This window comes from Melospiza melodia, chromosome 15 (genome assembly GCF_035770615.1).
Source record: "Melospiza melodia melodia isolate bMelMel2 chromosome 15, bMelMel2.pri, whole genome shotgun sequence".
Lineage (NCBI taxonomy): Eukaryota > Metazoa > Chordata > Aves > Passeriformes > Passerellidae > Melospiza > Melospiza melodia.
Genome location: NC_086208.1, coordinates 10,825,892 through 10,852,397, shown reverse-complemented (window position 1 = coordinate 10,852,397; position 26,506 = coordinate 10,825,892). Strand labels below are relative to the sequence as shown.

At 39.7% G+C, this 26,506-nt stretch overlaps 2 protein-coding genes across 3 annotated transcripts; one reads left to right on the top strand and one right to left on the bottom strand.

The window, feature by feature from the left end:
* Positions 1 to 18: 18 nt before the first annotated feature.
* On the top strand, positions 19 to 22,295 carry USP8 (ubiquitin specific peptidase 8). 2 transcript variants are annotated; one of them, XM_063169772.1, is made up of 20 exons: positions 19 to 121; positions 4,624 to 4,794; positions 5,450 to 5,594; positions 6,104 to 6,189; positions 8,690 to 8,834; positions 9,453 to 9,510; positions 10,239 to 10,383; positions 10,643 to 10,805; positions 11,943 to 12,087; positions 12,272 to 12,465; positions 13,588 to 14,205; positions 15,426 to 15,515; positions 16,138 to 16,218; positions 16,584 to 16,846; positions 17,447 to 17,659; positions 18,100 to 18,310; positions 18,633 to 18,869; positions 19,364 to 19,506; positions 19,874 to 20,006; positions 20,219 to 22,295. In XM_063169772.1, the coding sequence occupies exons 2-20, from the start codon at positions 4,691 to 4,693 to the stop codon at positions 20,402 to 20,404; spliced, it is 3,360 nt and encodes a 1,119-aa protein (XP_063025842.1). In that variant the 5' UTR covers positions 19 to 121; positions 4,624 to 4,690; the 3' UTR covers positions 20,405 to 22,295. The 2 variants fall into 2 exon arrangements, with proteins under 2 accessions (XP_063025842.1, XP_063025843.1); XM_063169773.1 differs by lacking the exon at positions 15,426 to 15,515.
* Positions 21,957 to 26,129, bottom strand: USP50 (ubiquitin specific peptidase 50). Its single transcript, XM_063170143.1, has 6 exons — positions 25,942 to 26,129; positions 25,339 to 25,534; positions 24,524 to 24,721; positions 23,907 to 24,049; positions 22,697 to 22,829; positions 21,957 to 22,121 (listed from the first exon to the last, which is right to left on the bottom strand). Exons 1-6 carry the CDS (start codon positions 26,127 to 26,129, stop codon positions 21,957 to 21,959), a joined length of 1,023 nt encoding a protein of 340 aa, XP_063026213.1.
* Between the last annotated feature and the right edge of the window lie 377 nt (positions 26,130 to 26,506).

The following is a 26,506-nucleotide window of genomic DNA, read 5'->3' as shown; positions in this document are numbered from 1 at the left end:
AGGGAGGGACGCCGCCGAGTTCCGCCCTAGCGGCCATGGCCGCGTAGCGTCTCCTCGGCAGCCGCGCTCGGACATGGGCCTGCCCCGGGCCGGCGGGCGGAGGCAGCGAGTCCCCGCGGCGGTGAGTGCGCGGCCGGGGCGGCTCTGGGCCGGCGGGGAGCGAGGCCTGCGGGCAGGGGGAATCCGGCAGTGACGGGAGGGGCGGGCGCCCTTGGAGGATCCCGGGGCCCATCCCCGCCGTGCGGGGGGAGCGGCCCTCGAGGGGCTGCGGAGGGCAGGGAGTCGGTCTGGGCCGAGCGGGTAGGATCGGGCCTGGCCCGGCGGGGAGCCGGCGCTGTGACCTTGGGCAGCCCGCAGCCTCCCAGCCTTACCCGGCCGAGTGAGGAGCGAGCGGGGCCGGCGGAGCCGCGCCGAGCCCGAGAGCGGCCGGAGGAAGATGGCAGGGAAGCGGCGCTTCCCAGAGTGCCGCACTCCTGCGGCCGGCGAGCTGCGGTGTCATGGAGATCGCCACAGCCCGGCCGGGCCGCCGCAGCGCTATTGACCGCCCGCTCGGAAACTTGAAGGAGTTTTCTGCTTCCCTGTCACCTCCCCGGCTTCTTATCACCTCTGCTGTTTGCCTACGCCTTGCAAATGTTCATTTATCTAAATAACAAGTGGAGCTATTTGTGGTTTTACTTAGAATAACTTTCAAACTTCCTGCAGAAAATGCAGTGTATTTAAGAAACTTTATAGTGTGGGATGGTTGTCTGTCAAAGCGTTTTCTCACTGCGTGGACAGAGTCCCTGCGAGGCTTGGCAGTGCGGGCTGGTGCAGGTTCCAGCAGGGTACATGGCCCAGAGAGACCCGTGATGTGTTACTGCCCTGGAAACAGAAGAACAGTGAAAGTTTGGGTACTCTCTGTGAGCATAATGAACTTGCCAGAAGAAGCCCCAATAGTTATAATCATCCTATGCACATTAGGTGACAGGACCAAGGCCTGTAGTATTAACAATACCTGGAAGAGAGCTGGAGGACTCCCAGAACTCAATATGCTGATTGATTGTGTAGTTCAGTCATTGAAAAATTCTCAGTCTCTACACTCAAAATGATAATCTTAAAGAAAACCAATTCTTGTGTACTACGTGCAGACAGTACAGCTTAATTCTGAGAAAACTGAGTAACTTAATGCTCGTGAGAAATCCATTTCTCACTTGCTCAAGTGCTAGAGAGAAAAATAAGTGAATAATACTTTATTACATACCTGAATTGGTGATGCACATTACTTGTGTCTATTTCTCAATGTGTTAGTGTGTTCATTGCTTGCAGTGTAACTGCTTCTGTGCATTGTTCTTCCTGTAGTCATTCCACTTAAAGCTTACTCACATCCTTAGTAAAACTGGCATGATAATTACATGTTGAAAAACCTGTTACCAACAGGTATGTTTCTCTGTCAGGGTAAAACTATCCATTATAAGTATGTCAAATGCCTATAATCATACAAGCATGACTTCACTTATATTTTGGGATATTGGCCTTGTTTTCAGCACTCATAGGTATGAAAAAGGAGCCAGAGATAATACTTCAGCTGGGGGTAGAAAAGATCTCAGGTTTTGGGTTTGATCTTAATTTTTAAGATAAAAGTTGACAAACCTGAAATAGGTTGTTGCTTCTTCCTCATAGGGTCGACTAATAGTGGATTTAGTTGTTACAACTTTTTCAGTCCCTTCTATTCATGGTTTTATGATGCAGTTTTCTCTGATGCTGACTAGTTCCAAACAGCTGGATTTTGCTGGATTCCTCCACTGAGACTAGGCCAGTTAGGAATCTGATATCTGCAAAAAAATTATGTTCAAAAACAGATGGCAATATTTATCAATGAAGGAGCTGATTTGGACTTTGAAACTATAGTCTTCCAAAGCTTGCTCAAAAATTAAGGAAATAAACCATGTTCATTTGAGTATGAGGAAAATGAAGGTAATGAACATCTTAAAACTTAGTAGAAGCTTAAGAAATTTTAAGGGTCCTTACAAGCTAAGACTGAGCAGTTGACAATGGTCAGTCTGTAGTAACTAAAATTCACTTGGGGCATTTTTGATGCATAAACCTGAAAATGTTAGTTACAGATCCAAAATTAAAATTCTGCATAGAAAATGTTTTAGAAACTCAACTGAAATCTCATATCAACTTATCACATATGCTGTGTGTATTTCAATTAAGTATGTGGTTGAGAATTTGATTTTTTAAAAAGTTTAGAAAATGCTATTCCTTATCCGTTCTTTCTCATTTCACTGCAGCATATTATATGAATTGTGATGTTGTGGGAGGTCAAAGGGTAATACTTCATTCATCAGCTACTGTGGTTAGAAGCTCATGTTTTTAAAAAAGTATAGAAATTTCTTATAATCAGAAAATAAAAGTTCAGCAGTGAACTTGCATGGCAGTTTAAAGACCTGCAATTATAACTTAGTGACCATAAGAAAATGTGGAAAGACAATTTTTGTTTCAGGCCAAAGCTCAGAGGTGGCTTTTACTTACTAGTTCTGCATTTGTATAGATGATGTTCCAGAAGATCTGCCCTTTGCAAGGTGTGTCAGCAACACTTGAGAATTTACTGACATCATTAAATGGTTCATCTTGCACATAATCTTGAGCTTTTTTTGCTCATATGCACACAGCACTCTAATGCTGTGTGCATATCTTATTCAGACTGCGTATTTAGTTACAATATTCTGTCAGAACACAACCAAATGCTGCCACTTAAGATTAAGAAAATACTGGTTACATAACAGAGCAAACATTGAAGATATATTTGGAAAGGACTTAAAAGCTTCAAAGGAAAAGTCTATTTACAGTTCCATGGTGAAAAAAAAAAGCCAGGTAAAGACATGCTCTGAAGGTAGAATGAGAGAAGCAATACTAAAATCTTCATAAGAGTGAGCCTCTCTTTATGAGGTTGCAAAAAGTATGTCTTTGTTTTAGGCTAAAAGGCTTTTGTGCTGGAAAGGTCTTCTTTGAGGCAGGGAATGTCTATGTTTTGTTTCTACTGCATGCAGTTCTAATAAATTATCTGCCTTGTTTTCAGCTCCTAAGTATCCCCCTGAAAGTTACAATTAGATGAATGACACATCATATACAAAAGACAAAGTTTTAAGATGAGTTAGGTATGGGATATGTTTTTAATTGTATGTATTAAAGATAGTATTTGAGGACTTCAGTACTTACGTTATAGAATTGTCTGGAAATTAGTCCACTAAGAGAGGATTTTTAACAAACTTTTCAGTTTTAAAAAGCTGATACCTAGTTATCAAGGAAAATAGCAAGTACAGCATCTGTGTTGAAGCAGTAAGTTATTTTGCTGGATATTGTTTAGTCTGACCTTGGCATACCAGACCTTAGACCAAAGGCTTGTGTTAACTCAGTGTTTTGTCTGATAACCAGTTCCCAGCCCAACAAGAGTCGGCCTGGCAATACTCCGTGCAGCAATGCTTCAGGGAGTACAGCAGCTCTGAGCCTTGGGAACGATCCCATTCCCACCTTAGCCTCTCATTCTTGGCTGCACATTCCAGCTGCTGCCCTTGCACAAGCTGTGTCGCCTTTCTGCTTCTTCAGCAGGATGAATTGGCCCAAGAAGAGATTGGAGAAGTACCAGACCAGCATGAGAAAGAGGGAGGGAAATTGGGACTACCTCATTGAGTGGCTAATGATCAATTTGGTCAGGTGAAACTTCCCTCTGAGGTCACTGACAGGTTTTTTTTGGTCACACTTGATGCCGATCACATTGAGAGTGCAAGAGAAATGCTCTACCTTCATCTTGTCAAAAGCCATGTGGCTTTTCTCTACTAGGAAATAACTTCCTTGCTGATAGCATTTGAGTATCTGTCTTCTACTGAGTCCCCCTTCATTCCTTCAGTATTGCTGACATCTATCTGAATGTCTCCCCTCTTCCTTGTGAGGGAGCTCAGTTCCTCCCCTGCCACCCCCAAGGCTAAAATGAAATAGCTCACTGTGTACTAGATGCAAAGAGTTTTGGTTAGACTGTCTGCAGACTTCCTGGACTTCCCTGTCTCAGATAACATGATGTAACAGTCCCTTGTGTCCAACTTCTGCTTAACTCTTTCATGTCTGCCTGGAGAGCACTTCCAAATAAAAATACAGAGTCAATGGCCCCAAGGGGTTGAAGACCTGCTACAGAATGTCCAAGATGTTTCAGTAGACTTTAATGGTAGCAGCCTCCCTGTTCTCAGCTTATCTCTTAGCAAGACTTTAGAAGTCATTTTTCAGGGGGAGTAATGTGTATTTGCAGAGTACAGAGGAGTCAGCTATTTTTTGATAGTATACTTGCTGGCATTTCAGTAGAATAAATTTGCTGGATATGATGATTTTGAACATTCATGAGTCAGCATTTTTTTTTAATTTTCCTGTTAGCATGGATATTGCTGAACATTCTTGATCAATTACATGAAGTGATTTCAAATAATTCTGTCACTTTGAAATATTCATTAATACTATTAATTGTTCAGACACTCTGCTAGCTCACATAAGGTGAGATAAATTAGGTAATAAACCTACATAGGTAACTATAACTACTGTACTAAAAGGAATTGGAATATAATTTGGCTCTTCCTGCCTTTTTTCCTCCTCCAGAAAAATATTGGTAGAGACTTCTAAGAAGCTGTAACATCCTAGAAGGGACATAAGTAACAATATTAACATGCCCGCTGTGGCATCTGTACCTAAGGAGCTCTACCTCTCTACTTCATTGAAAGATCTCAACAAGAAGACAGAAGTAAAACCTGAAAAGACCAGTACAAAAAGGTATATATGTTATAATTGATTTTGAATTAATACTTAAAATATTTGTGGTTCCAGAACAAATTTGTTGAGGATCTAAATTTCCTTCGTTATTTCTGCTAGATACAAAATCTTCAATAGTCTTATATATGGCTCTCAGCTGTCACATTGGATATGCTTACTACCCTCAGAAGCCACTTGGCATACTGCCAAAACATGACTTGGACAGAGCACAATGCCCGTGAAAATCCACATACTTAGAGGAAAGGCTACATAAATGCAGACCTGTAAAAATGACAAAACCTTTAGCAAGTGTCTGAATGCTTTGCCTCTAGCATTTTTAGACAATCGATGATTTAATTTTGTCTTACTATAACTTAATTTTTCCTAGAAAGAAAGTTATTCTTAGAAGGGGAAAGTACCTTTTTCCATATCTCACTATGGTATTTAATAATGGAAGACTTTAAATAAGGCTGGTAAACAGACTAGCAAAGATAAACATTATTTGGAAGAACATGATTGCAATTCATATTTAATGAAAGCTTGATATTAAGGTGGTAAAAGCAAATGCTTAATATATGGGTGAAGTCTGTAAACACTTAAGATGGCATCTTGTAATGAAAAGGTGTTTGAGGACAAGTCAACAATTATGTGCTTTACTCCTCTTCTTTGCTTTCAGTTATGTGCAGAGTGCCCTTAAGATTTTCAAGGCAGCAGAGGAAAGCAGACTGGATGGAGATGAAGAAAAAGCTTACATCCTATACATGAAATATGTGGCTGTTTATAACCTTATTAGAAAGAGACCTGATTTTAAGCAGCAGCAGGTATAAAAGATTTCTGTTTGATCTCTTCTGCATTGGTCAAAGTATGAGAAGTACAGAGGATTACACTAAAACACATTCAAAGGATCACACTGATATTAAGTAAACTGTCTCACTTATGGTGCTATTTTTTTCTTTCTTGATTTTGACAAGTCTGATGTTAATTTTTTTTACAGTTTTCTTTTTTATGTATGAACTATACAAATTGCCAGATCTATGAATACTTTTTCATGGAAAGGTATTCCCATAACTTTTATCAGTCAGACTTCTTTGGTGAAGTTGCCTTGTCTAGTCTTTAGACTAGACAAGTAAGACTTCAGTAAGTCTTAGACTTAGACTTTAGTCTTTCTTACAAACTCATATTTGAATGGAAAATGTTTTGATTCAAACTAGTTCTTTTTTTAGCATTAATATTATAATATCAGCTCTCCATACATTAGTGACTCTTGACATGCATAGAAGTAAGCATTGTTAAACTGCATATTTATATTATGTGATGCTTGTCATTTTAGGATTATTTTCATTCAATTCTGGGACCTACAAATTTAAAAAAAGCTCTTGATGAAGCTGAAATACTGTCAGACAGCCTTAAACTCAGGTATGTAATATAGTTGATGGCTAAGACATTATTCCTTTTACCTCGAGCCTGTATCTGTGCCAAGTGCAGATTTTCGTGCTCTTTAGTAGTAAGCAATTGCACTTGAGCAAACCATAGGTACCTGAAACTCTTGAGAGCTTAAATTTATTCCCAGAAGTCTTTTACTAGAGATAATTTTCACTGCCACACACTCCAATAACTTGTCATTTTGTATACTTTCTGCTAATTCCTTGGTTTGTTGACAGTGCCTCCTGGTTTTGTTAATTGACTGATAAAAAGAAACCACAAGGTCTGAAGTACATACACAGGAGAGATGATCAAGAGCAATTTCTTCCTCAGCCTTTTAACATAATACATTAATGAACATTCCTAATAATCAGATATGCTAAAAAGTTCCCCTAGTCTGGATGTAGTTTCCACTAAGAAATGCCAGGTTTTGATTCTTTAGCCACTTGCAGATATGTGTGTAGAATGCAGAGTTCTGCCAGTATGTAAATGAGCAGATGCTAATGGCCTTTTGTGTACCTGATTATCAGCTGACAAGTTATATCTTTGTGCCATAAGCCATGAAATTGTGTTAGTAAGAAGTTGTAAGGTAGGGTCTATCTTTAGGTGATATTTAGCACAGTAGTTCTTATTTCCAGCTTTCTCTGCTTCTTGCATCCTTAGCAACGTTCTCACTTTTTTAACTCTCTCTTTCTGCAGCTGGGCACATTTCCCTTCACAAGTGTCTTGTCCCAGCCCCTCCTCCCAAGTATTCTTGTGAAAGTGTATTTTATACCTCCAAAGTGCTAAATCTATAAAGTTAGTTTAGGTGAACTGTGAGTGTAGTTACATGTATGTGAAGACTGCACAAAGATCTCATGACGCTGTGTATGAAACAATCTTTAGATTTTCTTTGTTTAGGTGAGTCTTACAATTAAACACAGCTACAAATTCACTCTTAAGAGTAAACATTGATAGAATCAGAGAAACCCAAAATGTATAGACTTGTTAAGTAACTTATGTCTTTTTATGAAAGGAACAGAGTTTTGGAGTTGATGCAGTAACTTCTAACTACTCTGGCAAAATGTGTAAATATTTAAAGGTAACAGAAATGAAACATGACTCCTGTGTAACTACAGAAGTAGTTTCAGGGAAATTATTTGTATAATTTCTTCCCCAGGCGGTAGGCCAGCAAATAGTTTGAATGTTAATTGTTAACTAAAAGTAGAGGTGATGAAACTTGTATAGGGGCAGGAATGCTTGCATGAATGACCTACTACGTGCTTCAGAGGTATAAATAGGAAATTGATGGGTAAATATTTCATACTGACCAAATTAAACTAAAATCTGAAATATGCTTTAGTGTCATTAACTCCAAGTGGGAATAAAATGCTCAGTTCTAACTTATAATGCCTGTGCCAAATCAAGAAACCTGTTTAAAAATGAAATTACAGACTTACTGCCTCCTTCCTCTTAGTGGGCAATTAGTGCAGTAGACTTGGAGGTGGAATTTGAATGATCTAGGTTATTAACATACAGCTGTATTGTCATTGTTATTTTAACCCTCATTATACAACATCTGGTTAAAATGAGCACTTACTAACACAATTCTGAGTTCATGTTTTACTTCTTGCTTCAGTCATCCAAATTGTTAGGTCAAACATTCTCTTTTTGTTTTATGATACTAGTAACCCTTAAACTACTCAGTTATATTAAATATAAGTGAATACTATTGAACAATGATGTGACTGTACAAACCTCCAGTGGGTGATCTGAAAACTGTAGTTTGGAGATCACTGCCTTACAATACCATGATTGTCCTTCCAGTGGTGAAAGGCTGGGAGGGCAATTTTCAAATCTGAGGCTTTATGAAAAGGACAGTTGTATGCAAGACCTCATCCCCCAAAACTCCTGAGTGAACACAGTTCTTGCATTGGCTTCCCTGTAGGCCCAGTGTTTGAAACAAGCACCAGGCACACAGGTGAGCACATCATGGAGTCAGCTTACATTCTGAAGGTGATTACTGTACAAGTAGTTCTGATCCAACTTCCAGAAAACGCAAATTTAGATATCTGAGCTAAATGACTCTTCACTGACTCCATTGCAAAATGAAATAAAATACCTGGGATCACTGTTGTAATATATTGGAGTTTGCCTTAAGTCACCAGTACCTACAGTTGTCTGTGGAAAGTGAAAAACATTCAGAGATACCATAACTAAGCATGACCCCAGGTTTGAAGAAAAAAATAACTTTACAATCAGTGGCTATGTAATAGGACTCAAATCAAGATTTAACAATAAGAAAACCAACCCAAACGTTGGAGAAATAAGACCACATAGTTAGGAAGCAATATGGAGTTTGTTGGAATACAAAAACTGGCAATATTTTAACTTTTTAAAATTCTAAGTAATTCTTTTAAAGATTTTGACTGAAGACTTAGTGATCTTGATAATAATAATCCACGGTTAGCCAAAACCACAATATTGAAAAAAAGGCACTTTTTTCCCCCAATAGATATGAGGAAGCTGAAGTTCGGAAAAAACTTGAAGAGAGGGACAGACAAGAGCTGCAGAAAAAGCAAGAACCAAAAGATGATGGAAAGAGCTCAGCCAAAAACTCCTCAGAAAGTGCTGTGGATTCCAAAGGAAAAAGCCAAAGGGTAAGTGAAGATGTTTACAAACTTTAATTCAATCTGAATGTATAGTTTCAATTTAGTCTCTACTAGTAGCTATTTCCAGTTCAGAATCAAGGTGGGGGTTTTTTGAAGTAATGTACACTCTTCATAACCCTTCTTTGACATTTCTTTGGAATATGTGAAGTCCTAGTAGCCTCCAAGTCTTGTATAAGATAGACTGAGCTTTATGACTAAGTCAAATTCTGTTTTATGCCAGAATTAGCACAAGAAATCCAAGGTAATGGTGACAAACTGATACTAAGGATAACATGTCTCCATTTTAGGGGAAGGTTGACTTTTTAGCAGTAGTGTGGAAACAATTAACACTTAATTCTCAACAAATACTTCAAGAATTTCTTCTGTTAGATGATGGTGTCCTAGGTTGTGTTACCTTTGTAACTGTTTTCTGTCCAGGCAGGGCAGCAACCTCAGTATCTTTTGAGTACATTTGTGAGCACATCTTCAGATGCAGCTCCCTTGTGCTGTGTTTGTTCCTGTGGCTTAACTGTCTGACAAGTTTCCTTCAGGCTCTGTGAGAGTCATTGTCTGTTGGCCACCTCAGTTCTCAGTATTACATGCTAATTTTTTTTTCCCTTTGTACAGATTAATGGTGAGACAAAGCATTCACTGGAAAGAAAAGATCAGTCTGATAGCCTGAGTGGTAAGAGATGCAGTGCTTGCACAAATGTGAAAAAGATTTCTGTATGACTGTGCACTAATCACCTCACAGCTGCAGTCCTTCTCAGGAGTTATTTCACAGTTAAAATATTTTGATTAAATTCTAGTATCCTGCATTTCAGTTATAACAAATCAGTAATTCATTAAACTCTGTATTGAAGCCTTCATTACTTCTCATAAACTTAGAGATCTGTAGTTAGTTTTTCAACTGTTCAGTAATGGAAGATGAACTAGTCCTGAATTGGTCAGGTTAGAAAGAAGAACAGCTCTACTGCTGATAGGCAAGGATGAAATATGACAGCTTACTCAGTTAAATACAAAATTTTTCCATTCTCCTTACAACCTTCTACTTTTTGTTCTTGTAATGAGTATATGAAAATGTTCTCTGGAGTTCTTAAGAGGAATATCTGCAGCATGTAGTTCACAAATGCTTGCCTATGTAGCTTGATTTAAATGAGACCACAGTACGTTAAACTTGTTAATCACTGAAATATTCAGTATTGTCTAATCTAACAGGTCAGGTGCTGATCACTACAGCAGTGGGAGTAAAAGGCCCATGCTGTAATGTCTCACCTCCGTGACTTTGTGGGACTTCTTAGTTCTGTTTCATCTGTTTGCAATCATGATTGCACCAGTCAGATACCATAGCCCTTCATAGCTATCTTCATTTATAATGTGGCTTCTTACATGTAATTGTTTCTCTCTTTTAAGGAGCAGTCACACCTGAGAGACTGTTTGCAATGATGTCGGACAAAAATATTGAATTGCTTATAATGGATGCTCGAAAATCAAAGGATTATCAGGAATCCTGTATTCCAAAATCCATAAGTGTCCCAGAAGAAGCTATCCATCCTGGGTAAGATATGACGTTAAATGAGAGTGAAATATTTAATTTTCTAAAAAAGTACATGCTTTTAAACTTGCACACCTAGTGTTAGAATCCCTGCTGTATATCAGTGGGTGAGATGTATCTGCACAGCTCTGTTCTTGCATGTACTGACTTCAACATAAGGTATATTTATTTTATCCAAGCACATAAACATCTATAGATTATATATTGTTGGACAGAATGTTACTTGTACATGAATCTTTAAATGCATGTTAATTCATTTCAGAGATACTGCTTACCTGATTGAAGCTAGACTCCCAGAGGAGTCTAGGGATGCATGGAAGAGGAGAGGACAGTTCCATTATGTTATACTGCTAGACTGGTTTAGTTCTGCTGAAGACTTAAAGCTGGGAACAACTCTACAGAGCCTGAAAGATGCACTTTTTAAGGTTGGCAAATTTCATCTTTTAATTCATTAATTAATTCATCTTAGTAAATAAGGCCTTGAAGCACTTATATTTAATGACACTTGGTTGAGTTTTCAAGGCCTGCTTGTTTTGATAGCAGAAGTGTAGTTTGAAGTTTCATACTGTACTCTAGTAGATGACAGTATAATTTATTGAACAGGTAAACAGCAGAATGATTCAACTCACTTCCTCAACAAGCAGCTCATCAACTTACAGTTCTTTGGGAAAATACTTTTAGTCCTGTTTCCCAGGAGCAGTCAGCTTCTCTCCCATATTAGCAACAGTAATTCCTTATCCCTGGAAACTGGTTGGCCACCTACATTGCAGTCCTATCAGCCAGGTACTTCCCACATTGGAGGGGCTGCAATGAAGGAGGCTCCAGAAATATTTTCAATAAAGTTCACTTTTCTGCATTTTTGAATATAACTTTTAGGTAAACATTAATTTAAATTTGAGTTTCATCAGTGCAGGAGGCTTATAGACTCCACAGTGAGCAGACGCCCAACATTCGAGTCAAATTCTCTGTGGCTGTGTTGTCCCTCCTCTGTACAGTGGTGGCTCTTATGAAAGACTGCAAATCTTTCTGTTACCTTGACATTCAGCACTGGGGTTCAGAGATAGTTCAGCAATTCTCCTTCTTAATTGCTTTAGAGACTGTTCTCTAGACTGTCTTGTTGATGTACTAGTACTGAACAAGTACTGAGGACAGCAGGAGGAGGGCAGTCTGAACCCTGAACTCTCAAGGGGTTTCAGAAAGTCAATGTTATGCTTTCTAAATCACTAATCCCTCAGCAAACATACCAGATAAGAAACTGAAGCAAATACTGTAATAAAAATACTTTTCTGCATGGAGGATTGTTATGTGAAGTAGCAGCAAGTGGTTCTTTCTCTACTGGAAATACTCACACCCTGTTGTAGGCAGAGCCAGGAACCCAGCTGTGCTGGGCATTCTCCAAACACAGAGAGGATCCCTATTTTTGCAGCCACTAATTCTTGTTTAAAAATATCAAAAAACAATCTCTCAATGTCAAGGCACAGGAATTTAAACAACACTATTAAGCTGTAAAAGTTTACTTTCTATTTTTAAATCAATTAACTTTAAACTTTTTTTCCATGCAGTGGGAAAGCAAAACCATCCTGCAGAATGAACCTTTAATTCTAGAGGGAGGTTATGAAAACTGGCTCCTTTGTTTTCCCCAGTACACAACAAATGCTAAAGTAACTCCACCCCAGCATGGCAGGACTGAAGCAGTGACTGTTTCTTGTAAGTACAAAGGATAACACTCCAGCAAGCATTTGTACTTACTGGATGAGTCTTTCATTCATTCAGGTGTTTTTAGGAAAGTCTTGTTATGGCTAAAAGCTAAATTTTGGATTGGAATGGAGGGTTTATTTTGCTTTTGTTTTGAGAATTCTCTTATGGTTCCCTCCTGTCTCCCCTCCTGCAGTGGATTTTACATATCCATCTCTGGAAGAGCCAGCTCCTGTGCTACCCATTGTTGCTGAAAATGAAGAAATGGGAGATAATTTGGAAGAGAGACTAAAATCACTTAACAGACCAAACATACAAGATGCTGCTGTTCCAAAATCTGACAGTTCCTTTGTAGCTAATCCCATGTCAGTTACAAGAAGTATCCCTGAGGTAAGCTTTTTGACCTGTTCCTTTTTTTCAGTTAGTATATGGTTAATGTGTTAGAGACCCACCACACCCAGAACTCGAAATCCACAAGTAAACATACCCAATACGTTTGTTTAAGCCTTGTACATGAGTATATTGGTACAGAGACTCTTGGTGGTCTGTGAAGCTGTGGTAACTGATCTACAGAATTATATGAAACTAAATACACTCAACAGAATAGCAGAACTTTCATAAAGGTTTTTACATGAGCATGTGAGAAATTCAAGGTCAGCAATTGATCACTAATTCAGAAAGTTTATAAGTAACCTTTCTACTTAAAGCGACATAGGATGAAATACAGAGAGGACAAGCCATGGTTTACCTTAGCTGTTCCACAGGTCTGATTTCCAGCCACTGCATCTTCATTCAAATAATAAAACATTTAGGTGTTTTGTCACTCTGGGCCCAGTAGTGAAAGTATAGGAATTTGTTTCTTCCTTTCATGTGAATAAGACTTTATAAAAACACCTTTGCAGAATTCTTACACTAAAATAGTACTTACCTTAGTAGACATGGCTAAAAGCTCTTCATTTTCTAGATGCAGCCTTTAATATAGATCTCATTTAAGAGACTCTATACTGTAAAATTTAGAGATCTTATTTCTGTTTGTCCCTGAACCCAGATGAGCTTTTATTTCTTCAGAGCACTCACTCCAGCCTCAAAAACAACAACAGTTGAGCATAAGCCATTCTTAAATACCCCTTCCCATCAAGCAGATCTGCCTTAAACATGTGCTTTGTCACATGATTGAGAGGGCCAAGCCCAAATTAGGCTGCCTGATTGCCCCAAAATGTTTACCTTTGAAAGCTCAAAAATAGAGGGTTGTGGTAATCAGTATATAATGCTGTCCTTATGGTTCTTCAGGGCTTGTTTATTAGTTCACACCTGGAATGAATACCTAATTTTACTAACAAGCAGTTTGAATGAGAAGATTTAATAAAATTGAAAGATATCTCTCTCTGGCAGAAGTCAACTTGATATAATCTTTATTCTCTTACAAATCTCACTTAGGAAGAGCTTAGCAAAGAGAGTAGAGGTAGCTGTAGTGAATTGTTCTGCACTCTGTGTTCTGCACCTGTGTTACAGGTGGATCGTTCTAAAAAGCCTTCACTAAAAATCCTCAGTGATAACAGAGCAAAACCTGCAAGTACAATCAGTGACAGCCAGTCTGGTGAGAGTGGAAGAATAGTTCCAGACCGCTCCACAAAGCCTGTGCATGATGGAAGGAGCACTCTGACAGAAGAAGAAAAAAGTCGGGTCCATGCAGAAACTGCTGCTCTGTTAGAGAAAAACAGACGGGAAAAGGAACTGCGGGACAGGCAGCAGCAGGAACAGAGAGAGAGGCTCAGGAGAGAAAAAGAAGAACAAGAACGAAAAGAAAAAGAACAAAAACAAAAGGCAAAAGAGGAACAGAAGGAGAAGGAACACAAAGAAAAGCTACAGCAATCAAAAGAGGACAGAGAGCAGAAGGAGAGGGATGAAGAAATAAAAAGAGAGCAGGAGGAAAAGGAACAAGAAAGAGCACACAGAGAAGCAGTAGAAGCAAAAAAGCAAAATAAAAATGAACCAGAAAACATTGGTGCAAAAAGGATTGAGATTGACAAAATATCCATGGAAGAAAGAGAAAAGGGAACTCGAACACCAGAAACACAGAAACGGGCGCTGGGTGATGCATCTCAGACCTTTGTGACTGTTCCAGGCAAGGTTAGTGAAAAGAAAATCATCATCACATGTTGAAGTAGTTATGCACTTAAATCATTCTGAATAGTCCAGTTTTAATCTAGCAATTTGAAATACGTAATTGGATGTGTACTTAGACCACATTTTACATAAAAGTAGAGGAGAGAGTTAAAACCAAGACACAAATAGATTTTTTTTTCCCCAAGAAAAGCTTGTTTCTTTCTTGTTTGAGGGCAGCATGTAATCCCCACGGGATAACAAAACTTCCCACTCACATGTAGCTAGAAGAGATGATGGTTCATAGACTGCAACCCTCTTTTTCAAAAATAGAAGCCTGGTGGTATTTAATCTCTTGTGCCAGCTTGGTCCTGTATATGGTGTTAAGGACACAATGGTGTCATAAGGAACCCTTTAGTGCCCCCAGCTGTAGAAACACTGACAGAACAGGATTTTGTTACCTGGCACAGGAAGCAAAGCAACATCCTCATCTAGGATTTTTGCTGAAAACAGTCCGGTTCCAAACCTTGGGGGGAAGGGAGGAGAGTCACAATTCTTTCTTTCCTCATTCTTGAAAAAAACTGCAAAATTTCTCAATGCACAAATCAACTGATTATAGAACAGGAGCCACTTGCAAGTTAACAATGGAAAAGATGTCTTTACAACCACTTCTCAAGAAGTTGAATTAGGATATTTTTCTCTGCTTTGGTGATTGCAGTTGTGATTTGATCATATTCTGTTTGTTTAATCCAGATGCACAAAAAAGCAAAAATAAATCTTCCTGTGCAAATTTAGCACAGTCATTCATGAGCTTTTGACTGACAGAGAAACGTCACATAATCCCAAAATGATGGCCTATGATCAACCAAATTCATGTTGGCTTCACAGTTTGCCTTTTCCATGGAGAGGTTTGATAAGTGAGGAGTGAAAGGGAAAAAAGCCTGAAGTTTAACAACAAATTATAAACCCCACAACTTTTAGGGTGGGAAGTAGCATAGGTGGAATTTCAGCATTTTATTTCTGAGCTGTTGAAACTACAGAACAAACTGTAATGCAACATTCAGTTTCAAAAACTATTCCAGTGAATTGCCTAGAGTATGCAGAAGGAATAAAAATCACCTGCTTTAACCACTTTGTTGTGGTACATGCATTTAACAACCAAAAAAGAAAGTGTAATTCTGCTTTATCAGCATTCTTTACTGACATGCCAGATGAAAATTGAAGCCTTCTTTCAAAATCTTTTGCAGCAAATGGGGGTTAAAGGACAACCAGACAGTGAAGCTCAAAAGCCAGGACCCCTTAGAGAGGATTCTGAACAAGATACTGAAAGACTTAAAGTAAATACAAATGTATTGTATGTAGTCAAAATAATTAAGCACAGATGCTTTATGATTATTATGTTAAACTCCATTTCATTTCAGTTTTTAAAGTCACCATCTTAAGACTATGCCATGTTCACAGTGTTCATTTGCATTTTTGCACTTGTCATATTCGAATGAAAAATACTTGAAACTTCCATTAGAAGTCTTGATGTGTTTCTGGTGGCACTAACAAACATTCTCCATGCATTCATCATCTCATGCACACACCTTCAAGTGCTACTTTAAGAGAGAAAAAAGCTCAGCCTTATGAATTTAACAAAAGCATATACTCCTACTGTTTCCTGATTCTTCAGGGAAAAAATTGAGTTTTGTGACTTTCATGAGACTAAATGGTTGGTTTGTTTCTTGTTTTTTTGGAATGTGTCAGCAAATGTTTTGTTCAGGTTCCTGTGTTTTTTGTTTAGATTGAGCAATAGAAAATACTAAATTACCATTACAATACATTTTATTTCTGTCTGTAATCAAGGATTTATTGTACTGTTTGCACTGAATCATGTAGCTCCATAGAGAAGTCACAGGCAGCTCGTTGCTGTGCATAGGGAACTGTACATACCTTACTTTTCTCTTTGTTTATTAGTCCCAGCGGGAGCCATTAATGAGAGCACGAAGTGAGGAAATGGGAAGGATAGTCCCAGGGCTGCCTGCAGGTTGGGTAAAGGTAACTCCTTCTGAAATGAAAATCAAACTGTTCTGTGTTGTTTGTCCTGTATTTCAGTTGTGTCTTACTTCTAAGTTAGATCTTGTTTCATTTTCTTTTACTCCTCTTTAACTTCCACACATTTACTTTCTGAATTTTAATATTATTTGTAATGAAACTAGGACAGTTCATCTGCTGTTCCTGGTTTTTGCTGTTTAATAGGCATTTTGGTGAAAATTCCCCTTCTACTAAATTTAATCCATTGAATGTTGAGGCCAGTCACAACTTAATATCCCAATGTCTGAAAACCTCGTGCTGTTGTTAATAGGTAAGTTAATGATGGATTTTCTCTGGAGTTTGAAACTATTTGGTTTTTTTCCCCCAAGTTCCTGGATGACATCACTGGAACCTATCGTTACTATCACTCTCCAACCAACACTGTTCAGATGTACCCACCAGAAATGGCTCCTGCAGCCACTCCTCCATCCACCCCTCCCACGCGCAAAGCCAAGGCGAAGGTGGCAGCTGAGCGGGAGAGGGAACACTCCAAGCTCAAGCGCTCCTACTCGTCCCCAGATATCACCCAGGCCATCCAGGAGGAAGACAAGAAAAGAATTCCTGTCACTCCTGCAGTCAATCGTGACAATAAGTATGTTTGTTTGATAACTTAGATCACAGCTCAGGCAGTGTGACAGCACAAAGGACTTTCTTTGTGTTTAACCAGCTGAAATTCCTTACTGTTTTCTAAGTGGGTTTGAAAGGATGCATGAGTAATAGACTGAAATTTCATTGCTAGAAGTTCAATGTATAGAGCAGTTCTCTCATAGTTATGTATCAGCAGGAATTTCTGAGGTTACAGTCTATTAATTGGATGACAGTTGCTTCTTAAGTTCTGTTATTTGTGTTATCATACAAATAACATGTCTGTCTTCTGACAGTTTGTGAAATGCAAGTTTTCACATTTTAGACTGTATTAAACAGCTAATTCTTCATCTGTGAATTAAAGAAATAAAGGAAGAAAATATATCAGTCTCACAGCTGATGGTGCCTAAAACTCAGCCTCATTATAAGCCAGTGTATATGGACTACTCACTGTTGCATTGGCTGGTTTTGAGTGCCCTAAATGATGGTGTTTGGTGCCAGGATGATCCAATCCCTGTGGGTGGTGGGGTGAGGTGTGCTGTCTGTTGGTTTATGTGAACAACTTTATCGAGTCTGAAACTCCTAAAAAATAATTTTTTGCTTATAGACCTGCGTGTTACACTAAAGCAGAAATTTCCAGGCTCTCTGCATCGCAGATTCGCAATCTCAATCCCGTGTTTGGGGGATCGGGACCAGCTCTGACAGGACTTCGTAATCTAGGGAACACTTGCTACATGAATTCCATATTGCAGTGTCTGTGCAATGCACCTCACCTGGCTGAGTATTTCAATAGAAACTTGTATCAAGCTGATATTAACAGGTAACAATCTCTCACCTGCCTTTATACTTGCCAATTGAAGAAGATCACTTAGTGAGGCTGTTTGTTTTTTTGTGTAGGAGGCAAATGGTAACTTTTGGACACCTTGACATTTTCAAAATTCATTTGTGTCACTAAACAGGTTTTACTGGACTGTGATAATTAAATTATGGTCACCACATTCATAAAATACATGTGTGCTAGAGTCTTTTAAAACCAAACTGAATATTTAAATAGTTCCCAAAACATACTGTACCTTCCATCTGGAATATGGTACCAAATTACAGGGCTGACATGGATGAAAATTTAACTCAGTCTAATAGCCAGTTTTCCTTAGTCTAAAGAAATATTTTAAAATTGGGATCATGTTTTGAATTAAAAACATTCATATTAAAACCCAGTTATTTGAATGGCTCAGATTTTTTTTGTTTCTTATTTTATAGGTCAAATTTCCTGGGGCATAAAGGTGAAGTGGCTGAAGAGTTTGGTGTAATAATGAAAGCTTTATGGGCAGGACAGTATAAATATATCAGTCCAAAGGACTTCAAAATTACAATTGGGAAAATTAATGACCAATTTGCAGGATATAGCCAACAGGACTCCCAAGAATTGCTTCTCTTTCTAATGGATGGCTTGCATGAGGACCTAAATAAAGTAAGCAGTACACTTAAATTATATATCTGTCAGAAGATCAAGAGAAATTTTTAAAATACTTTCCTATTCCATAAGATTATGGTACTGAAACCTTGTATAGAAAGAAATGTGATTATTCAAAATTAAAGTAGGAATTCTGAAGTAGTAGGTATTAGGTGGTGGAGGGAGTCACAGAAGAAGCCTCACTAGACAAGAACTGGATGGCAGCACTGACATGTTTAAATATTCTTGTGAATAATCAATCATATGCTTGCCTGTGTGAGATTTCTTACTTACGTACATGTTAATATATTGCTGTGGTATTTAAACTTCTGCTATCCAGGCTGACAACAGGAAAAGATACAAGGAAGAAAATAACGATCACCTGGATGACTCAAGTGCAGCAGAAATAGCCTGGCACAAACACAAGCAGCTCAACGAGTCCATCATTGTGGCACTGTTCCAAGGGCAGTTCAAATCCACCGTGCAGTGTCTGACGTGTCACAAGAGGTCCCGAACCTTCGAGGCTTTCATGTATCTGTCATTGCCACTTGCATCCTCCAGCAAATGCACTCTGCAGGTATGGGCAACTGGAGAGAAACTGCTCCTGCAGTGCAAACTGCCACTTGATTGTGATGCTGCTGCTGCTCACCCTCTGCTTGAAGGGGTTGGTCAGCATTCTGCTTAATTTGCATTGACCTGAAACATGAACAGAACCGAATCTGCATTTTTTTTCAATTCTTCTAAAGTTTAAAGAAATAGGTCATCCCTTAAGTTTTAAGTTAGAAACAGGATGGAAATACTGAAGCTGCAATAGCAGCATGTATATTACTTGCTTTGGTAGGTCACAGTGTAAGTATTCTGTGGTTTTAAACAAAATATTGTCTACATTTTGAAGGACACTAATTAATATCTGCAGTAAAACTTGCTTCCACACATAGATTTAAGTCACTTTTCCTCAGTGAAATGTAGGATGCAGATAACCAATGCAGGTTAACAACCAAATGGGAAACAAGCATTTTTGTTATACTTGCAAAAACACTTACCATTCACAGTCTCTGTATTTTGTTTTAGGAATGCCTTAGATTGTTCTCCAAAGAAGAAAAGCTCACTGATAACAATAGATTTTACTGTAGCCATTGCAAAACTCGAAGGGATTCTTTGAAAAAAATAGAAATTTGGAAATTACCACCTGTGCTTCTTGTGCACTTGAAACGGTAAGGAAATGGTGATTGGTGGATATTACTGGGGATTAAATGACCAGGCTTTGATGGAACTGGATTGTTCCATGGCAGTGGCTGAGCATTTTACCTTAGAGAAGGTCACAGATACATTACCAGATGTAATGTTGCAAGAATTTGATTTTCATCTGATGCTTCTTTTATAAGGCTGTAACTCCCAAGGCACTTTCACAAGTGATCTCTTGTTATTTTTGCTAAGAAACACATGAGCAAATGTTAACAGAACTGGGGGCTTTAGTTGAGATCACATCCTGGTTAAAAACAGGGAAAACAAACATGCTTAATACAGTGGAATAGCTTATGAACAGCCTGTAGCTTTTCATGGTGCTTTTTAATTCTCTAGATTTTCCTATGATGGAAGATGGAAACAAAAGCTTCAAACTTCAGTAGATTTTCCACTGGAAACTCTTGACCTCTCTCAGTATGTTATTGGTCCAAAGACTTCCTTGAAGAGATACAATCTGTTCTCGGTATCGGTGAGTAACCAGGCACATTTCAAACTCCAGCTGCACTTTACGCCAGGACTCAGGGTGGCCTGTGTGATTCAGCCAGGCTGCATTGTAGTTACAGATTAAGTTGCATTCTGAAAAAGAACAATTTAGTAAAAATTTCATATTCTAGATTATTTCCCTAAGCAGGGAAGAAATGGCAGCTTTGAAGGCCACTAACCCTTGCCTTACATTCACAGAATCATTACGGTGGGCTGGACGGGGGGCACTACACAGCCTACTGCAAAAACGCTTCAAAACAGCGCTGGTTTAAGTTTGATGACCACGAAGTGTCCGAGATCTCGGCGTCCTCGGTGAAGTCCTCAGCTGCTTACATTCTCTTTTATACTTCCTATGAACAGCGAGCAGTAGACATGGCCACGTAAAGGGATGTGGCTTAAGGAAACTGGTTTTCTTTCTTCAAGAGCAAAGTAGGCCTGGGAATGCACACAAATATGCAGAAGTGCAGCAGACACAGTCACTGGAGTGGGAGGAGCAGGGTGTCTGCCAGCAGGGCTCGCTGGGGCCGTGGCAGTGCTTCACAGTCAGACTGATGGGCAATGCTTGTGGTCATACTGCCATCTGTGGAACCATTTACAAGCATACTTGCATTACTGTTTATTTTAAAAAGAACTATATTTTTAGTCTGCTCCAAGATTAAATTCTAGCTTAGTCATCTAAAATCTATTAACAAGTAGTTTAAAATGTCTTAAAATCCCAAGGCATATCTTGGTTTATTTTTTTCTTTCACTGTTAATGGCCTTTTCACATTTCTAACCTTAAGCTTGACTCTACTGTGAATACTCTAGAACGATGTAAACAGTTAGGAATGTAAGTGTACATATTGATTGCATACTTGCACATCAGAATTATGTATATAATAAAATGTTGTCCTTTTTGTGAGAATCTCTAAAACTCAGAGGATTGCATTTATTTGCCAGCTCTAAGTAATTGCAACACTACTTAATAAAAAAGCAGAGCTGTATTATTTTTTCTGTTAGCTTTTGTCAATATTTGTGCACTTCAGAGTTATTCTAAACAATATTTTCCTTTTTAATTTTTTAATATAAATTTTCATGTACACATGCATTAAAAACCTTAATGAAGAAATTATTTAAAAATATATCCTGTTAAATGTATGTTTGGGTTTGGTTTTTCATTCTCAGCTGTTATTTAATGATCAAGATTGTACATAATAACAATCTGACTCATACTCACACAGTTTAAAGGTTCTCCAGATAAAAATACTGTTTTGCATAGAGCTGATTAGTTTAAAAACTTCTCTTAGTTGCATCTTACATATTTCTCTGCTATGGATTAGGGTTAGTTTTCCTTTTCTGATAAGGTTGGCATTCAAAAGTCTTACATTCTGAGCTTTTACCTGTCTGTGTCTGTCTTGCTGGTGGAATTAAGACCAATACTGATTGTTTTCCAGAAGCTTGCAAGCTGCAAACAAGTTTGAAGTGCTGGAGAAACAAAAATGACATCAGTAGAGCAATGCCTTTTTCTTTCTTCTGTATTAATGGTCACTTCATCCTCTCTTCTGTAGCACAGTCTGGTCTGGTTGTGTGCTTTCACTTTGGTATCCTTCTGTTAGTTCCTGGAAGGCAGCTTAGAACAACCTACTGTACTTAGCCAGCAGAAAAACAAGAATTTCCAAGTAAGTGCATCTGTGTGCTCAACATCCATGTTGTTTTGAGGGGTGCAAGAAGGGTGTCATGGAAAACAACCCTGGCCCTTGTGCACATGGAGCAGATGCACGTTCCTTCATGGCTTAGGGCTGTAACTGTCCTTTCTAGGAGTCACTTCCTGAAAGACCACAACAGCTGATCAGGGTGCACATGCTCTAGTTTATTGATGAAACAGGAGTTGGCTAATGCTGCTGGTGAATTCTAGGTGCTGCCCTACCTAGTGTTCCTTTTCAAGACTAACAGGGTGTCAGTAGCCTTGGGAGATGTAGAAGAGGAGGTAAGCTGTGTCAGCCTGCACTGCAGAGTCTGGGATCTTGGTGACCTGGGCATCATCAAAGCTGTACCAGTGCTGGGTGATTGAGTGCTTGCAGAAGGCCGTGTAGTGGCCATAATCCAGATCTCCAGCATGGTTCTGTAACAAAAAACACAGTCTGTTAAAACCAGACTCCTGTTCTGTCTCCTTACAGGCAAAGCTAGGAACTGGCAATGGTTTCATGTATGCACTTGGAAAAGATGGCACTGAGGGTTCTAGCCCCTTTTGGCCTAGGGCAGGGAATGTTAATTCAAATAAATTCTTTCAACCAGAGTTAATGGATGATGATCATGCTTATTTATTTTGCAGTTATATTTGCAATCCAACTATTAGCCCTAATACAGGACACTATAAGAGGACCCCATTGTTGTGAGCTGTGGCCTTATTTAAAACCAGGATTCATGCTGGATCAGCCTGCAAGTTTACTCTAAAGAGGCATTATGTGCCAGGAGAGCATTCTTTTAAAACTGGGATGTTGGGGAAGAAGGAGAAATAATGTCTCTGTCCTTCAGTTACGTACTGTTACTGGATTATGTCCACGGCTGGTAGAAAAAAGCGTACAACAAAACATGCATTAATTATAAATCATTATACATTCAGTCCAAACCAACACAGGCTTCATCTGCTCCATGAGCCAGGGCATTCCCAATAAAAGCAGGAAGGGCAAAGCTTACCACTACAGCACACAAGCTGTACTCTGTATTGTTGTTACACGATGTGGAGATGTAGGGAGAGAGATCCAGATCGCTGAACGGATAGCAGACAGTGGTTGAGAGTTTCCTTCTGTTCTTGTCCTGCCAGGCAAACCTGAAATGAATTTTTGGACGATTTTAAATGACCCTCAGCTTCTCTTTGTGTTGTGGTCATTGCTTAACTGACTTTCCTAGGAGGAGGGAAAACCAACAACTGACTGCCCAGCATTTGAAAGAAAGATCTCTGGTAATGTTGTGTATTGCAGTAAACTGACAAAAAATGCACCAAACCCTCATGACATGTCCAGCAAGAAAAGCAAAGCTCTTGCTTCCTGATCCTTTAGTCAAAGCCTGAAGTCATATCTGTGCATCACTCTCTCTGTGTCCTAAACATTTTGGACTGGACTGCAGTGCCAGCGTCAGCTCTTCTCTCATGCCAGACTTCATCCCTCTTCCCTCTGTAACGTTGAGTACATCACTGCACTTTTAAACATTCACAGTGTGGCCAAGAGCTGCAGCTGGGGACCACATGTCCTTTGAGAATATTGAGAAAAGCAGATGCTGAATGGACAATAAAAAGAACTTTAGATAACATAATTCTGGGAAGTCAAATCATCCCAGAGTAGTTTTCATTATAGGTGGAAAGTTGTTAAGAAAAAAAATTCTTTAGAATAAATTCAGCATCTGGCTATGTGTGGCTAGTGAAATCTGCTAACCCAGGTGCTCCTTTGCTGAGGCACCACTCTGTTTAGGCCTGATTTAGTAAAGGGATAAACAAAACCAGAGTGTCTCAACTGCAGCAGCAGCAGGCAAACCACTGTCAGTCCTGCTTTTGGAACCCAAGCCACAGGAACTGATTCAGATCATTCAGGGACTGGATGAGCCACTGCACTGGGCTGTAGCAGTCACTGCCTGGTGCAGTTCTCTTCCCTCTGGAGAGGGGAACCCAAGTATAGGGAGAAATTTGGTGGCCTGCAGGACACAGGCAGAGCACCGTACATGAAATTCAGGAATGCAACTTGCATGTTTGACAGCTGTATTTGTGTAAATGCCCTTTTAGCTTTCAGGTATCCAAAGTACTAAAGCCACTTATTTGCAGTGATTTGTTTCCATTCGGGCAAACACAAGTGACTGTCCTTCATGACTCACATTGCCCAGGAGCTGGCCATGTCCTACCTTACTTAGACTATACCTCTTTAGATGAAAAATTATGATCTGTGGTGCCTTGGTTATGGAGGCTGTTACTGTTGCATCTTGGTTGCTTCCACACCAGTGGCAGTAGATTTGGTTGTTCCGAGTCAGTGTGTCTGGCTGAAAAAAGCATTCCAGGCAGTCCTGTCAAAGGAAAAAAATCCAATCATCACTTGATTGAACACATCTCCCTCCACCCATAGAGGTGCTAAGCAATATAAGAGATGAATTTGCTCCCCCTAACTGAAGTGTGATGCAGCAAGGCTGACATTACAAATTCACAAGACAAAGCAGCCAGCATTCACTTCGATTCTCCCCACCAAGGCAGAAATACCTGGATGATTGGAATAAAACCTTCACGGGTGCTATTGAATAATCTTAATATCCTTCATCCCCTGGCAACTCTTGAGCATTGCTCTTGTAACCTTACCAGCCTCCATGGTTCTGAGACCAGTAAAGACATCCCACTTCTCTAGGGACAGATCCAAGACACTCTCTAAGTGCCCAGGAGACCAAAGTAACTAAAGCAAGCCCTACATTTTTCCAATAAAAGTTATTAGTCTAAGCCTCTACTCCCAGCTGAAGCAGAAAGCAGCAGGAAGGTGCTGGCTGTTGTACCTGCAGAGAGCACACTCTGGTGGAGGGGATGGGCAGGGAGAGGACGGTGAAGCTCTCGGGTTTGTCACTGAGGGCTTTGCATGTCAGACACCTGATGGCGTAACTGAGCTGCCCCTCAAATAAGTGTGTTATAATAGATGTGCCACTGCTACTCCTTGTGCTTGCTCCTGCAGCAGAGCTCCATCTTTCTTGGCTTGGCTATACAGAAGGAAAAAGATTGACAAAATGTAGATTAGCAATTGTTTTGTTAAATGCCTTCAACTGGGTTTTAGTAGGTGCTGCCCACTCCCTGGGTTCATCAGTTGTTAGTCTTGCCACAGAACATGGCTCTAAAATGCTGTTACTTTACTTGATGTTTCATACATATAGACTAAGACTGATTCATTTTCTGAGAGAAAAGTAACAAAAATACAACAAGTCAGACATTTGATAGCATTAATTGTTTGAAAAGCTCTTTATCAGTGGCTCTGTAGGGGAGAAAGTCATGGGTGCATGGCAGACGTGAAGTTTTCAGGCAGATGAGAAAGTGGAAGAACATTAACTGTGGAAGGAGAAAGGAGAGGGAGCGGTTAGGACAGTGAAGCTGCACCAGCATTGTCATTTAGATGGGGCTGCAATTTGATGGAGCATTAGACAAGAAGCAAATTAATAATTATGTGTCCATGGGTCTGAAATAAAGGTAGAAAAGGAAAGTTATTGGTGGCCCCATCATAGAGTTTAGAAGAGGATGATGGGCAATTATTACATGGAATGCCAAGTCATGAAATGCAGAGGAAACAGCTGTAGTTCCCAAAACACCACAGCTGGGCTCTCACCTGCTTGAAAGCCTCATGGAGGTCATCCAGCACACAGATGAGGAACTCCTGTGCATCGTGCTGAGTCTTGCTGCTAAAAGCTGGGTGCCGCTTCCCAAAGACAGAGTGAAAAGCCTCAGGAGAAACAAAGTCAAACTCTCCAAGCCACATGTCAGACACCAAACAGCCAAAGGCAGTCGCAGACTCTCCGATCTCCCTTGGAAAAAAGGGGAGAGTTTCAGGTGATGGATGAAAAAAGAGTGCCTGCCTTCAAATGGGAGCACAATACAGAAACTGAGAAAACAGATGCTGGTACAGTACAGCTTTGGCAGCTGTCACTTGGCTTGAGGGACTCTGCAGATCCCAGAAAGTGGTAGGAATCATGATCAAGACAACAGTAACAGATATTACCATCAATATGGGAAGAAAAGTATCATGCAGATGGACCAGCAAGGAAAAGGGCTGGGCTCTCAAAGGAGAAGGAAACCAGCTGGTGGTCAATCTGACTGGAACTGCCTGGGGGAAGCTGGCAGGTGCCTTGGACATTCTCATGGCAACACATATCCTTTGGCAGTAAAATAGTGGCAAGCAGAGAGCCTCAGTACTGAGAGCAAACCGACTCACTGGTGCAGGGCTGTGTTCCACTTCCCTGAGAGGAAATACTGCACGAGCGGGGTGAGGCTGCAGAGGCACTGCAGCACTGCGTTCATGTAGCACGTGTTCTCCAGGTTCTGCAGCCCTGTGAGCCCTGGGTGCAGGCTGCTCATGTCCTCCAGCTGTTCCCTGGGGGAGTACTTCCATTTCCATGCCATCCTTCCACCTACTGTGAGGAAAATCCACACCAGTGGGAATCTAAAATGCTACGGTTTCTTCTTTAAAAATTACATTCACATTTATTTTCACCAGGTTTATAGTGGCAAAAACTCTTCATCTTCCCCACTAAGCTCTTTCCAGTATGGTAAGAGACATCATTATGAGGTGTTATTTAAACACCTGAGGTTTTAAGAGTTATTCCTAAAATTCTATTCGCTCTTTTACTCCATACACAATTACTCAAAAACTACCACCACTTGTGAATAGCCATTTTTAGGGCAAAATGCTTAATAGTGCATATTACATTATATTTCATTTCCTTGGGTACAGTACTCACCTGTTTTCTAAAACCATATGTTGCAGTCCAGATGCTACT

Coding starts and splice junctions, on each gene's coding strand:
- USP8 (XM_063169772.1), top strand. CDS start 4,691: ATGCCCGCTGTGGCATCTGTACCTAAGGAGCTCTACCTCTCTACTTCA. Junction 6,190..8,689: donor TCAGACAGCCTTAAACTCAG/GTATGTAATATA, acceptor TTCCCCCAATAG/ATATGAGGAAGCTGAAGTTC. Junction 9,511..10,238: donor TCAGTCTGATAGCCTGAGTG/GTAAGAGATGCA, acceptor CTCTCTTTTAAG/GAGCAGTCACACCTGAGAGA.
- USP50 (XM_063170143.1), bottom strand. CDS start 26,129: ATGGCATGGAAATGGAAGTACTCCCCCAGGGAACAGCTGGAGGACATG. Junction 25,535..25,941: donor TGGAACACAGCCCTGCACCA/GTGAGTCGGTTT, acceptor CTTTTTTCCAAG/GGAGATCGGAGAGTCTGCGA. Junction 22,830..23,906: donor ATAATTTTTCATCTAAAGAG/GTATAGTCTAAG, acceptor AATTCATTTCAG/GTTTGCCTGGCAGGACAAGA.